Raw genomic sequence first — 15,127 nt, forward strand, 5'->3', positions numbered from 1 at the left:
GAAGGGACCAAAGCTGCTGCAGCTACAATGATGATGTTTCCTCCTGCGGGTTGTGGAGCACCACGAATGAATAAGCCTCCTCCTTTTGACTTTATTGCAGACCATCCATTCTTGTTTTTTATCAGAGAACAGTATACTGAAACTGTTCTCTTTGTTGGTCAAGTGCTCAATCCTCTTGATGAATGATATGCCATGGTTATATACTGCTTTATTAAGGGTAGATGGAGTGAATTATTTCTTCGATGCAAATGCTTAATTGATTGGGTTATTGATTTTTATTTAAATTGGCTAATTCGATCAATTTTGACGATAGCTATATGATTTATTCTTTTTATGACTTTAAGTATATGGTCTAATTTAATAATGCAGACGGTTGATTTAGTTTCTAAAAATATTTCTTTTGATTAGAATTTTTATTTGTCAATAATTAAAAATAATATTTTTTAATAATATTAGATGTATATTAAAATTAATCATAAATATTAAATATATGCTAAAACATAAAGTATATATTGAAAATGAGTAGAATAATACATGTTATACATAAATATAAAGTGATTAATTTTATTCTACATATAGCTTTTTTGATATTTTTCTCCAAACTTTATTATTGTTTCTTTTCTAAAATTGTATAAAAAAAGGGAGTAATATAATTTAGTTATTATTTTATTCAAAAAATAAATGAATCTCAATACAAAATCTATTCTATCTATTCTATTATATAAAAATTAGATTTTTGCACTTAATGATAAAACTGACATGATATACTTTGAGAGTGTTTTCTAATTTATTTTTTTAATTCATTAAATACAATTCATTACGATGACTTAATTATATCAACTAATTTATTTGATTAGATGTTTAAGTATCACATAATTTAATATTATACATATCAATTAATTGAATATAATTGTTAGAATATGATTAGAATTAATTAGATCAATTAACATTATTCAACATACCTGAATATTGATTATAAGATATTACACTTTATTATTTTGATTCTCTCCCTTTTCCCTTTCTATCATGCTATCAGAACTATAGCATCTTCCTTGAAGAGGATAAGTTAATTAATTATCATACTTTTCATACTTTTTTTGTGCCTTTTTTTTCCTTTTCTTTTGTCAATACTTTGATGCTTTTTTGACTTCAATTAGCTCATCCACTACTTACTTATTCTCATGGAGAAACTATATGGTTTACGTTTCCTTCCAATAGTTTGTCATCTCTTCGCACTTTGTCACTTTTCAACAATTTTCTGTCAGTTCGCCATCTTTTCAATAGTTTTTTGGTAGTTTGCCATTCTTGCGGCAGTTTTATCTGCGTTTTCTTCTGGCAGTTCCGTCTGCACTTCCTTTTAGAAATTCCATCTGTGTTTCCTTATGGCAGCTCTGTCTATGCTTTCTTATGGCAGTTCCATCTGCGCTTCCTTGTACCAGTTCCGTCTGCGCTTTTTTGTGGCAGTTTCGTCTGCATTTCTTTTCGACAGTTCCGTCTGCACTTTCTTTCGATAGTTCTGTTTGTGATTTCTTCAAGCAATTCTGTCTGCACCCGTTCTATCAATTTATGCATTTTTTATTGCCCTCATATAAAATTGGAGAACTAAACCCTCATTCTGCTTATTGCATCTTCCCCTACCCTCATTTTTGCATTGAGCCCTCGCTTCTTCCCCTACCCTCTTCCTTACTAGATACCTTCATACTTCAACTCAATTTTTCGATTTCATCCAAAATCCTTTAAATTTGTTTTAGACACGGTGCCTCACCATAACAACAACCACTTCTCATCCTTCAAATCCTTCTTCATCCCCTCCTTTTCTGTCCAAAATTGTTGATGATGTCTGGAAAGACATGATCCTAACCCACTCTTACAGAGACTCACCTCACCATAATCACCATCCGTTCGAGAAAATGACCCTTGAGGCTTTTCTCTTAGAAAACACTGTCGTCATTAATGACAAAGTAACCGCTATTGCTCCCCTTCATAATCATCATCTTGTTTCTCATCAATTCTCGCAAGTTTCTCCGTTGAAGGCTCATCCTCCTCTGCGACTGCGATCGAGCCTTTTGCCAATGGAATACTGCGGTGGCAAGTGGAGTCCTAGTACCATCATTATCATAGAGTGTATATTTGTAGTATTAGTATTTGTGTGATTGAACGGTAAGTTGATTTCTATTCGTGAGATAGGAATAAAAGTTGATGCAGGATGAGAATATTAAAAAGGTGTAAAAGTGTCTGAATGAGATTGAGTGTGCGGAGTTTGAAATGATGGTTTGGTATTAAGAGAGGGAATAGGCTATGCAGTATTATTAAACTCATTTGGAGAAAAGTGTAATTAATCGGTGGAAGGATTTTAAAAATTAGTGTAAGTGTTAGAAGATATTTCATCATTTGTTAGTAGCTTATGATTATTAATATGAGAATTATCATATTTTGGAAGAGAAAATGTAGGGATAGAAAAAGTAGTGGCAGAGAGTTGGTTTAGCACATAGATAGTAATCTGTTTACCAAATAGTAAAAATTCATACAGTGACTTGTTTTGAGTATTTGGAGATGGTAACCAATTTATAAGATATGTTGCAAAAAGAAATACATCATTCCTGTGAACAAAAGGGATATAGGCTTTAGATAACATAGACAAATCAATTTCTATAATATGTTTATGTTTTCTTTCAATTCTCCCATTTGATTAATGAGTGTAGGGACAAAAAAATTTGGAAAAATTATTCTAAAGGACCGTTAGAAAGCTTTAATTATTAAAAAGGACCTTTAATACTAAAATTATTAAAAAAGACCAAATTTTTTTATAATATTTAAGAAGATGAACCAAATCTTTTTATAAGAAGATAAATATATCTTTAATTATTTATTTATTTATTTTTTATAATTCTTATTTTGATAAATTTTATTTCTCTTAAAATTTTAGTGATTTTTATTAATTAATTATTTATTTTTATTTATTTTTTTATTTTCATGGTCTTTATTTACCTAACGAGAAAAAAACACAAAGATCATAAAAATAAAAAATAAATAAATAAATAATAAAAATTACTAAAATTAAAAAATTGTTAATATAAAAATTAAAAAATAAATAAAAAATAGTTAAGAATTAATATTTTAATAATTAAATTTTTTTAACAATCTTTTAGAATAATTTTTTATAAATTAATTAACATAATTAATCCTAAGTGAATATTCATATATATCTATATAGTGTTGAGAATTAAACAGCATATATTAAAGATTATAAAAAATAAATAAACAAATAGTTAAGGATATATTTATCTCCTTATAAAAAGATTTGATTTTTTTCTTAAATATTATAAAAAAATTTAGTCCTTCTTAATAATTTTGATATTAAAAGTTCTTTTTAATAATTAAATCTTTCTAACGGTCTTTTAGAATAATTTTTTCAAAAATTTTTTGTAGAATCTTATTTTTGGTAAGAAAATGAGTAAAAGTATGTGAGGGATATTATATTCTCTCACATGATCTATTTGTAAGATTTTGATTTTAAACCTAGCATGATTCTTAATTTGTGTCTTAAATTGAATAAAAGCTTGGAACACATAAGTCTTTGAATTTAGCATAAAGATAGAAGTATACCTAGTAAAAGCATCTACAAAAGATGCATAAGAGTTAAAATCATGATAAGAGAGGATTGGAGAAGGTCTCCACACATCAATATAAATCATTTTAAGTGGCATGTGAAATTGAAATCATCTCTAACAAAAGATAATGCAAGCATCTTTCCCATACAACAGAATCTACACAAAGTGCTATCTTTTATTGAATTTGAAAAAGAAGTATTTTGTACCAAATTCATGTGGATCAGATGCACTTAATTGAAAACTAAAGAACTACAATCAATGTTATGAGATACATCAAAGACAATTCAAACAAAATTACTTTTAGAGAAACGAAGAAAAATCATCACAAATCATAGAATCAGAATTAGAATTTAAAGAACTAGCAATTGCAATACGTTGAGACTGATAGGAATAAAATACAATTTCCTACTTGCAATAATTAGAGGAGCAACAATATCCACTCACAAGAAGTATTAATACCAACACAATAATATCCAATAGCAGCGAAAAAATCACATAAACCAGAAATTAGAAACAAGCTAACACACCAGGATTTTTAACGTGGAAAACCTCTTCAATGAGAGAAGTAAAAACCACGAGTCACCAAGACCAGGAAATACCTTCACTATGATGAAAAATAGGGTACAAGAGAGTCACAAATTACTGCACAAAACGTGCATACAACAAGCCAAACAACTCAAGCTTCAAAGCTTACAAAACAAGAACAAGAAGATGAAAATACCACAAAAACAGAGCTAATGTGCGTGGCCAATATCTCCAGATACAGATGTCTAATTGCAGATCCGAACAGTAAAATCAAAAAACCAGATGTGTAGAACACACTATCCAAATTTGAGCTCAATCCAACGGTTAACGAATCTGCAGTGACCAATTTACAGAGACAGCTTTGTGTATGTGCGAAAATGACTTTCTCTCTTCTCTTCTCTCTAGTGTTTGGTGTTATCTTACAAAATGACCTATCTCTCACTCAACCCTAACTCACCTCAACCACTTCAACTATTCATGGACTTGGATACTAGCATTTGGGCTTTTTCTCCACATAGAAAGAGAGTCCAAAAACCTAACAAATCTCTCCCTCACGACTATGTGGAGGTAACCGCCAATCCGGCGATTAAGTAACAAACTTCAAACTTCCATCTTGGTAATGCCTTGGTCATCATATCAGAACCATTCTCATCAGTATGAACCTTTTCAAGTTCCAACAACTCAGCATCCAAAATATGACGTATCCAATGATACCTCACATCAATATGTTTGGATCGAGAATGAAAAGTAGAATTTTTACCAAGATGTATAGCACTTTGACTATCACAAAACAACACATACCTCTCTTGAGTAGACCCGAGTTCCTTCAAGAATTTCTTCATCCAAAGCATCTCCTTGCACGCTTCGGTAATGGCAATAAATTTGGCCTCGGTAGTAGACAAAGCAACACATTTTTGCAATCTTGATTGCCAAGACACAGCTCCACCCGCAAAGTTGATCAAGAAACCTGAAATGGACCTTCTAGAATCAATATCTCCTGTCATTTCTGAGTCAGTGTAACCAACTAGAATAGGCTTATCACTTCCATAACACAACTTCATGTTAGAAGTACCACGAAGATATCTCATTATCCATTTTACAGCATTCCAATGCTCTCTTCCTGGGTTTGAAACAAAACGGCTAACACAACCAACAGCATGAGCTATATCCGGTCATGTGCACACTATAGCATACATTAAACTACCCACGGCTGATGCATATGAAACTTTTTCTATGTCTTTCTTCTCTTCATCACTTGATGGACTTTGCTTGCAACTCAATTTGAAGTGTGTAGCAAGAGGAGTACTAATAGCCTTTGCTTTCTCCATTTGAAATCTGTGCAACATTATCTCTATGTATTTCTCCTGTGACAACCAAAGTTTCTTCTCCTTTCTATCACGCTCGATTCTTATACCAAGAATCTCCTTTGCTGGCCCAAGGTCCTCCATTGCAAATGACATTGCAAGTTACTTCTTCAACATATCAATCCTAGAAGCATTCTGACCAACAATAAGCATGTCATCAATATATATCAAAAGGATAATAAAATCATTACTAGCAAACTGTTTAATAAATACACAATGATCAGAAGTAGTCTTCTTGTAGTCTTGTTCTGCCATAACAGACTCAAACTTCTTGTACCATTGTCTTGGAGCTTGCTTCAAGCCATACAAGCTATTCTTTAGTTTGCAAACATGATCCTCTTTGCCTTTTACCATGAAACCTTCAGGTTGTTCCATGTAAATTTTATCCTTAAGATCTCCATAAAGGAAAGTAGTTTTCACATCCATCTGCTCTATCTCTAAATCAAGACTTGCAGCCAAACTCAAAACAATCATAATAAAAGATCTTCTCATAACCGGTGAAAAAATTTCATTATAGTCAACTCTCTTTTTCTGCCTGTAGCCCTTGACCACCAATCTAGCCTTGTACCTTGGACACTGAGAATTTTTTTCATGCTTCAACCTATAAACCCACCTGTTTTGCAAAGCTTTCTTTCCTTTTGGCAACTTCACAAGTTCAAATGTTTGATTATCATATAAGGATTTTATTTCATCTTGCATTGCATCAAACCATTTCTTATTGTCGTCACCTTCCATAGCTTCCGCATAACATTCAGGTTCTCCCCCATCAGTCAAGGTCACATATCCATCAGTAAATGTTACATACTCACTAGAAGGATACCTCGTTGAAGGTCGTCGCTCTCTAGTAGACCTCCTAGGATGGAACCCTAGTGGATCTTCAGGTAGCTCAGGTTGATTATTAGCATCATCATCAACTGGAGCATCAATTGGATCTCCCATCTCTTGGTCATTAGAAACCAAAGGCTCATTTTGCTGCATATGCTCCTGATCTTGATTCTCTGCTAGTTCTGACAAAGGAGGTGGCTGAACTGGATCTACATCAGTCAAGTCACTGCTCTCTTTTGATTGACTCTTCTTTGCCTTATCAATGTCCTCAATGGTCTGGTCTTCAATAAACTCTACATTACGGTTCCTTACAAGCTTCTTTTCAATTGGATCATAAAGCCTGTAACCAAACTCATCTTGACCATACCCAATAAAAATGCACTGCCTTGTCTTCACATCCAACTTGGACCTCTCATCCTTTGGAACATGAACAAATGCTTTGCATCCAAAGACTCTCAAGTGACCATATGAGATATCTTTGTCCGACCAAACATGATCCGGAACATCATTATCTAAAGCAATTGTAGGACTTAGATTAATCACATGAGCCGCTGTAAGTAGCACTTCACCCCAAAAGACTTTAGGTAGCCTAGCTTCAGTAAGCATACACCTAACTCTTTCAATCCGTGTTCTATTCATCCTTTCTGCCAAACCTTTCAACTGAGGTGTTTTAGGAGGTGTCTTTTCATGCCTAATGCCTTGCTGCTTGCAATACACATCAAATGGTCCACAATACTTACCACCATTATCAGTGTGAATACATTTAAGCTTTTTACCTGTTTGCCTCTCAACCAAAGCTTGGAATTGTTTGAACTTTTCCAAAGCTTGGTTCTTTATTTTCAAAGCATAAGTCCAAAGCTTTTTTGAATGATAATCAATAAAAGTAATAAAGTAAATAGCTCCACTAAAAGACCGTACCTTCAAAGGATCAGAAATATCAGAGTGCACCAATTCCAAGAAGTCTGATTTTCTTGAAGGTTGATGCTTCTTGAAGGATAATCTTTTTTGTTTACCAGCCATGCAATGAGAAAATTTCTCCAACTCTGCATTCTTCAAACCTGAAAGAGCATCCTTTCAAGCCAAATAGCTAATCTTTTTTCACTAATATGACCAAGTCGTCTGTGCCACAAGCTACAAACTTCTTTACTTTCAATCGCATTCACACTACCTTTTGCAATCATGGCATGCATCACATACAAACTTGAAGTACCTTTTTCTCGAGCCACCACTAAGTTGCCTTTAGTAAGCTTCCATTGTCCAAAGACAAAAGTGTTTACAAAGCCTTCATTATCAAGCCTTTTAACTGAAACCAAATTCAAGCGAACATCTGGAGCGTGTCTAACATCTTTGAGTAGCAGCTTCATTCTCATATTAGTCTCAAGACAAACATCTCCTACACTAATAACCTTGGCCAAGCCATCATTACCCATCTTAAGCACTCCAAAATTACCTGGAATATAAGAAGTGAAGAACTCCTTCTTCGGTGTAACATGTATTGAGGCACCACTCTCAATTATCCAGCTGAACTCATCATCAGAAACAAGATTGACCTTGTACTCATAATCAGCAATATCAATAGTAAGAAGATCATCTGAAATAGAAGATACACGATCATTACCACTATCATCTTTCTTTTCTTGCTTACCTTTGTTTTTCTTTTTCCAAAGATAGCAATATTTTTAAACGTGACCCATTTTGTGACAGTAGTGACACTCAACATTCTTGTATCTTCCCTGGATTTGCTCCTGCTTTTACTTCTACCCTTTTGAACTCTATTCTGATTTCTCTCCCTGGTTTCAGTGACTAACATTTCAGAGTGTGACGAAGAATTCTGCGTCTTCCTTCTCATCTCTTCATTTAAAATGCCACCTTTAACAAGTTACATGCTCACTTTACCATTCGGAGCAGAATTAGTAAGAGAGATACGAAATGTCTCCCAAGAATCTGGTAGAGTATTTAGCAACCACAATCCTTGAACCTCATTTTCAAACTTGATTCCCATGCTTGACAACTGATCCAGAACCCCTTGAAATTCATTCAAGTGATCTAATACTTGTGACCCCTCCTTGTATCTCAAATTCATCAACATATTCAACAAGTATAATTTATTATTGCCAGACTTGGAAGCAGACAAGGATTCAATTTGATTCCACAAAGCCCTAACATGAGTCTCATTAGCAATGTGATTGTAAATATTATCATCCACCCATTGCCTAATAAAACCACAAACTTGTTGGTGTTCAAACTCCCGTTCTTCATCTATTTTAGATTCTCGTTTTTGTGTAGAAAATACGGGTAAATGTAGATTTTTGACAAACAACAAATCTTTCATTTTTTCCTTCCATAGATGGTAATTAGTGCCATTCAAACTTATCATCCTAGTAGAATTATTTGCCTCCATCTTTCAAGCAAGTTATAACCAAATACCCAAAACTGAGCTCTGATGCCAATTGATAGGAATAAAACACAATTCCTTACTTGCAAGAATTAGAGGAGCAACAATATCCACTCATAATAAGTATTAACACCAGCACAATAATACCCAATAGCAGCGAGAAAATCACATAAACCAGAAATTAGAAACAAGCTAACACACCAGGATTTTTAACGTGGAAAACCTCCTCAATGAGAGAAGTAAAAACCACGAGTCACCAAGACCAGAAAATAGCTTCACTATGATAAAAAAAATAGAATACAAGAGAGTCACAAATTACTGCACAAAACGTGCATACAACAAGCCAAACAACTCAAGCTTCAAAGCTTACAAAACAATAACAAAAAGATGAAAATACTACAAAAACAGAGCTACTGTGCGTGGCCAATATCTCCAGCTACAGATGTCGAATTGCAGATCCGAACAGTAAAATCAAAGAACCAGATGTGTAGAATACACTGTCCAAATTTGAGCTCGATCCAACAGTTAACGAATCTGCAGTGACCAATTTACAGAGACAGCTTTGTGTATGTGCGAAAATGACTTTCTCTCTTCTCTTCTCTCTAGTGTTTGGTGTTCTCTTGCAAAATGACCTCTCTCTCACTCAACCCTAACTCACCTCAGCCACTTCAACTATTCATGGGTTTAGATACTAGCATTTGGACTTTTTCTCCACATAGAAAGAAAGTCCAAAAATCCAACAGAAACTGATAGATACCATTCCTATAAGCACTCCTTTGAGAAAAATTTGCTTAATGTCATAAGATTTTACATAACATGAGTTAGCATAAAATTCAAAGAAATATTTATTGTTTGCAGCAAATTTTTTAACACTAATCAAATTATTAGACATTTCAGGAGCATAAATAAAATTTCTTAACAATTTTTTTTATAATAAAAAAAATTAGGTAACTATGACCAATATGAGATATTTTTGTATATGTGCCTTATTTAATAACATTTGGTCAAGTCCTATGAATTCAAAAGTAGTGAGTGGATTAGATTGATCATGTAAAATATGGTGAGAGGTCTCGTGCCAGGATATCAAGGATCTTCTTGAAATTAGAAGTTGTAGCCATATATGATGTTGGATTGTGAAAAGTTAAAGGTGGTGGAGCGGGCAAAGAAGAGAAATTTGAAGAAGATCCTAAAGTCGCAAAACCTTGAGCCATAAGCAAAACCTCTTGACATTGAAACTTTGAAGAAACTAGATTTGTGAATCTTGAGCCATAAGCAAAACATCTTCCAACTGTTCTACTTCTGCTTGAAATCCTCTTCTATGACCTCGACCAAAACCTATTTGAGCGAAGTTTGATTGCATTAAGCCATGATCAGTCTTTTTGAGTAAAATTGTTTGCATATAATATAAACAATATTATTTAGAATTAATTAAGGTACTATAATATTATGCCAAAATTTAAGAGTGATGTTATATGACTAACAAAATTTGATAAAATATTTGAAATCTAAACTCTACCACAATTTTCCAAAACAAAAGAGAGAGAGATTTACTCATCAAATTGAGGAAGAGAAAGAAAGAGTAGAGTTTTAAATTTCGATTGAGAGTTTGTGTAACGAAAAAATAGTAACATAATATTGTTTAGGCGTGAACAGCAAAATGTTATTTTTCAGTGACAAAAATAAATGGAATAACTAACTTGACTCACACCTTAAAATTTCAGGATATATTTTGGGTCAATTGAATATTAAAGAACTAAATTAATCTAAAATTCAAATTTTAAGGAAAATTTTAAATGTTAACTCGATTAATTTCTCTCTTATTTTCCTATGTTTCTAATTTTTTTAGCCCACTAATATTATATTTAGAGATAAATATCTTAAAGTCATCATATAATAAGATAGCAAGAGATTCAAATAAAAGATATAATTTAATGAAAATAAATGTAAAATTATTTGTACGGATTAATATTTTTGTATTTTATTTTTATTTACAATTATATATATTTATTAGACATAAATTATACAAAATATTAGATTTGATATTAAAATAAAAATATAAACAATCAACAAAATTTTAAAATTTATGATCAAAGAAAAAAATAAAAAAAATTTGACAAATAATGATTCAAATATTAATGTGACAGTAAATTGAATTAAATAACATAAATTTAAATTAATTAAATTAGATAATTAATATAATAAATTAATTATAATGGTTTGGTTTAAAGTAAGTTAAATAAATAAAAAATATCTTATAAATATATTATATAAAAATTATAATACTTTTAAAAATTATAAATTAAAATACAATAAACAAAAAATTAATATAAATTAAAATAAAGTTAGTTCATTTATTAAATCAAATCAAACAATTTAATCAAACAAAATATTAAATAATTAATATTTATCTCAATTAAATTAAATAAATAATTAATTATAATATTTTTAAGAATTATTAGTTGAAATACGTGTGACCAAAAATTAATATAAATTAAAACAAAATTAATTTATTTATTTTAATTAAATTAAATAATTAATATAATTAATTGGTTATATTTATAATTAATATAGTTAAATAAAATATTAAATTAGTTGATCTTTATCTCAATCAAATTAAACAAACGATTAATAATAATAGATTCTAACAACTGACTAAGCAAATCGACGCACTAAAATAGGGATTTTGTTTCACTGCCTATATATATACATAGACTAGAGAATCAACTATGAATCATGATTGATTAGTTTCACAAAATGATGACAAGGAAAAGGAAATCACTCTCCAACTCTGCTCCCAACGACGCTGCCGCCCCCGCCGCCGCCCCCGACACCACCACCAACGATGGTGAAAAAGCAACGTCCGCTCCGGTGATCACTCCTGAATTCAGGCTTGCAAATCACTTGCTACTCTCCAAAAAAAGTGGCGGTTACAAGAACGTTGCTTTTTCGCCTTTGTGCATCAAATTACTTCTTAGCATTGTCGCCGCCGGGCCGTTTGTGAAGAACTCCTCTCGTTCCTCCGATCAGAATCCATCAACGATCTCAACTCCGTGGCAACTCAGCTCTTGTCCTCCGTGCTTGTCGACCCTTCTTCGAGCGGCGGACCTCTCCTCTCTTACGCGAATGGTGTTTGGGTTGACAAAAGGCTATCTCTAAAGCCTTCCTTCTCACAAATTTTGGAGAACATTTACAAGTCCACTTTGACTTCACTTGATTTCACAAACAAGGTAAATTTTTAGTAGGATTGGAGGACTAATTTTTTCTATAATGATTTTTTTTAACAATTATATGATATGTAAATTAAAAATCAGTTACCTGCCTAAAATATATTTTTAAATATAAATATAAATATATATTTAAAATAAATTAAATAATATATATTTATATATAAATTTATAATAATTAATTTAAAAGTTGATCTTTTATGCGTATATTGTTTTTGTTTTATGAAATATTATTATCTTATAATAAAAATTGTTAAAAATTTATTTTATCCATCACTTATATTAAAATTTCAACCATGCTGATTAAAATTCGTCATTAAACAAATTAGTTATATAAAATATATATTAAAAATATAAAATACATATGTTAAGTTAAAAGAGTATTAAGATTAAACTCATTTTAATATCTGATTGCTAAATAACACAAAAACCCAGGACAAATTAATATGCCAATCACTTAAATATCACAATTTTATGTTTGACCCTCTTAATTAGATCATATTTGATCAAGTTATGCTAGATAACCAATAATTTTTAAAAAAAATATAAACAGGAGACCTTAAATTTGATTATTATTAGATATTAATTATGGTGAAAACTCAGGTGAAGTCGACTTCACGTGAAGTTAATATTTGAGAGTCATTAGATGAAAATTTAGTTAAAGCAATCAAATCATCTAATGGTTCTCAGTATTTTTCACCGTTAATTATTCATGCTAGACAATAATCATTTGAGTAAATATTCTTTTGATTTGGCCGAATTTAGATCTTCTAAATTTTGAATTTTTATTTTAGAAGATAAAGTGTGATCTTTTACTCTTAAATATTTTCTCTCTCATATTTTCTCTTGGTTTCACCTATAAAATAAATGATGAGAGATCACACTTTACTATTTAAAGTGAAATTCAAAATTTAGACGATTCAAAAAAATTCTTTGTTAGTAAATAATTAAGAGTCTTTTTTTCTAAAAATAATTTATAAGGAAAAGCTAAATATTATTGTTGTTCTTAAATATATTATTAATTTTGATAAATATAATTATAACATATTTTCAATATAAAAATACTATTTACACAAAAAAACTAATCATTAAATAAATTATCATATATTTGTCCATTAATCATATTATGAAAATTAACTATATCAAATTTTCTATTCATATATGTATGATACACGTTAAAATATAATATGCACATTAAAAATGAGTTAAATAATATATATACTTAAATATAAATATAGGGTAATTGATATGGTGAATAATTTTAATACTTATATACAATAATTTTTATTTGTGTATATATGTATGCATATTTTTATTATTTTTTAATGTGTATTTTATATTTTAACATGTATCATATATATATGAATAACTAATTTAATGACTAGATTTTTACATAATATTATTGTTATTTTATATGTTGTCATAATTGAAAAAAATAAAATTTTTCGTGTGTACATATGAATCATACTTGGTTTGTTAAAAAAAATTAACTACAAAATAAATTATTTGTATAAAATACATTTTTAATAACATATATATTATATACAAATATATGATAATTGATTTTATAGTTATTTTTTTTGTGTGATATAACATTTTTGTATATATATATAGGTGTGTACTGAATCTGAATCTCTTGCAAAGATGCTCCCGAGCGGTCATAAAATATTAGGTATGTTAAAGATCCCAAGATTTAAGTTATCTTTTAAGGTTGAGGCTTCTCCAATGTTAAAGGAGATGGGTTTGGTGTTACCATTCATGGAAGGAGCTTTCACTGAAATTGTAGAAGAGAGGGCTGTGCATATTTCCAGGATTTTCCAGAAATGCATCATTGAAGTGAACGAAGAAGGGACTAAAGCTGTTGCAGCTGCAAGGATGCAATTACCTACGACTTCATCAGGAAGAACAACGAAGAAGCGTCCTCCTCGTTTTAACTTTATTGCAGACCATCCATTCTTGTTTCTGATTAGAGAAAAGTACACTGGAACTGTTCTCTTTGTTGGTCAAGTGCTCAATCCTCTTGATGGTTGATGCCATTGGTTATCAATATACCAAAAAACTCAAGTTACTAGGTTGCTGATTTATTAAGCGAAGATGAGTTATTGGTCGAACTGTATGATATGAAGACGAATATTGTTCGTTAAGGAGTGAATTTTTGTTCGATGCAAATGCTTAATTGACTAGCTTATCGGTATTTATTTAAATAGGCTAATTTGAATCCATTTTGATAGGTATGGTTTATATTTTTTTTTACTTTTTGTATATGGCTTAATAATATAGACCGCTGATTTAATTTCTAAAAATGTCTCTTTTGATCAGAATTTTTAATTGTCAATACTTAGAAATAATATTTTTTCAACCGTACTAAGTATATGCTAAAATTAATCGCTCGAACTGTATGCATATACTTGAGTTATTAATATAAAATATATATTAAAATATAAAATATATATTAAAAATAAATTAAATAATATATATTTATATATAAATACATAATAATTAATTTCTTTTTGTGTACACAGTTTTTTGTTTACCAATATAAAATGAAAGAGAATGGAACACTCTTTTTATTACGGAAAGCACTAATTAATAAAAGAAAGTAGAGTTTTGCAAGGTTTGTGCATGCATTGCATGCAAAGCAATAACCTAATCATAGATCCATGAATTAAGGCCATGAAAAAGCTTTAATCTAAAAAAGACATGAAATGAAAAAATTAATTTAGAATTTCTTTTCATGGTGATAATAAAACTTGTTTGTACTAATATTAAGAGGTAAGCTAAATGATTATGTTTATTATCTAACCAGAAAATATTTTCATTGGCTTTATGGTCAAAATGATTTTTCACAAAGTTTACATATACATCAATTTTATTGTTTGAAGTCTAATTTTTTTGGTGAAAACTCAAATACAATGTCTTTATTTAAAATTGATAGTTGAGAATTATTATATAATCTGATAAATTTGACTAAATTATTATTTAATAATTTTTAACTATTATCTTTATAAAAAAACTATTTCATGTGAATTTTTATCATTTTTTTATTTATTGTATACAGTATCTCCCCACACTTAACGGACCAAAAATTAATTCGTTACGAATTTAAAATTCATTTAAGGGTCTATCATTAGCCTGTAAAATTATCTAACACCTCTTGAAAGATACAATATTGGTCAAATTTTT

The 15,127-nt window shown here is 30.3% G+C and overlaps 1 protein-coding gene across 1 annotated transcript; it reads left to right on the plus strand.

Annotated features, from left to right (window-relative positions):
* The first annotated feature begins 11,477 nt into the window (after nucleotides 1-11,477).
* LOC112803797 (serpin-ZX-like) lies at nucleotides 11,478-14,294 on the plus strand. Its single transcript, XM_025847258.2, has 3 exons — nucleotides 11,478-11,588; nucleotides 11,696-11,947; nucleotides 13,559-14,294. Exons 1-3 carry the CDS (start codon nucleotides 11,478-11,480, stop codon nucleotides 13,973-13,975), a joined length of 780 nt encoding a protein of 259 aa, XP_025703043.1. The 3' UTR covers nucleotides 13,976-14,294.
* Nucleotides 14,295-15,127: the final 833 nt, after the last annotated feature.

The sequence above is a fragment of the Arachis hypogaea genome, chromosome 5 (assembly GCF_003086295.3).
Source record: "Arachis hypogaea cultivar Tifrunner chromosome 5, arahy.Tifrunner.gnm2.J5K5, whole genome shotgun sequence".
NCBI classification, from domain to species: domain Eukaryota; kingdom Viridiplantae; phylum Streptophyta; class Magnoliopsida; order Fabales; family Fabaceae; genus Arachis; species Arachis hypogaea.

Bases quoted from the DNA above. Each gene is read 5' to 3' on its own strand.
- LOC112803797 (XM_025847258.2), top strand. From the start codon at position 11,478: ATGACAAGGAAAAGGAAATCACTCTCCAACTCTGCTCCCAACGACGCT. The intron at 11,589-11,695 runs GTGATCACTCCT...ATTACTTCTTAG, and splicing joins AAAAAGCAACGTCCGCTCCG to CATTGTCGCCGCCGGGCCGT. The intron at 11,948-13,558 runs GTAAATTTTTAG...ATATATATATAG, and splicing joins CACTTGATTTCACAAACAAG to GTGTGTACTGAATCTGAATC.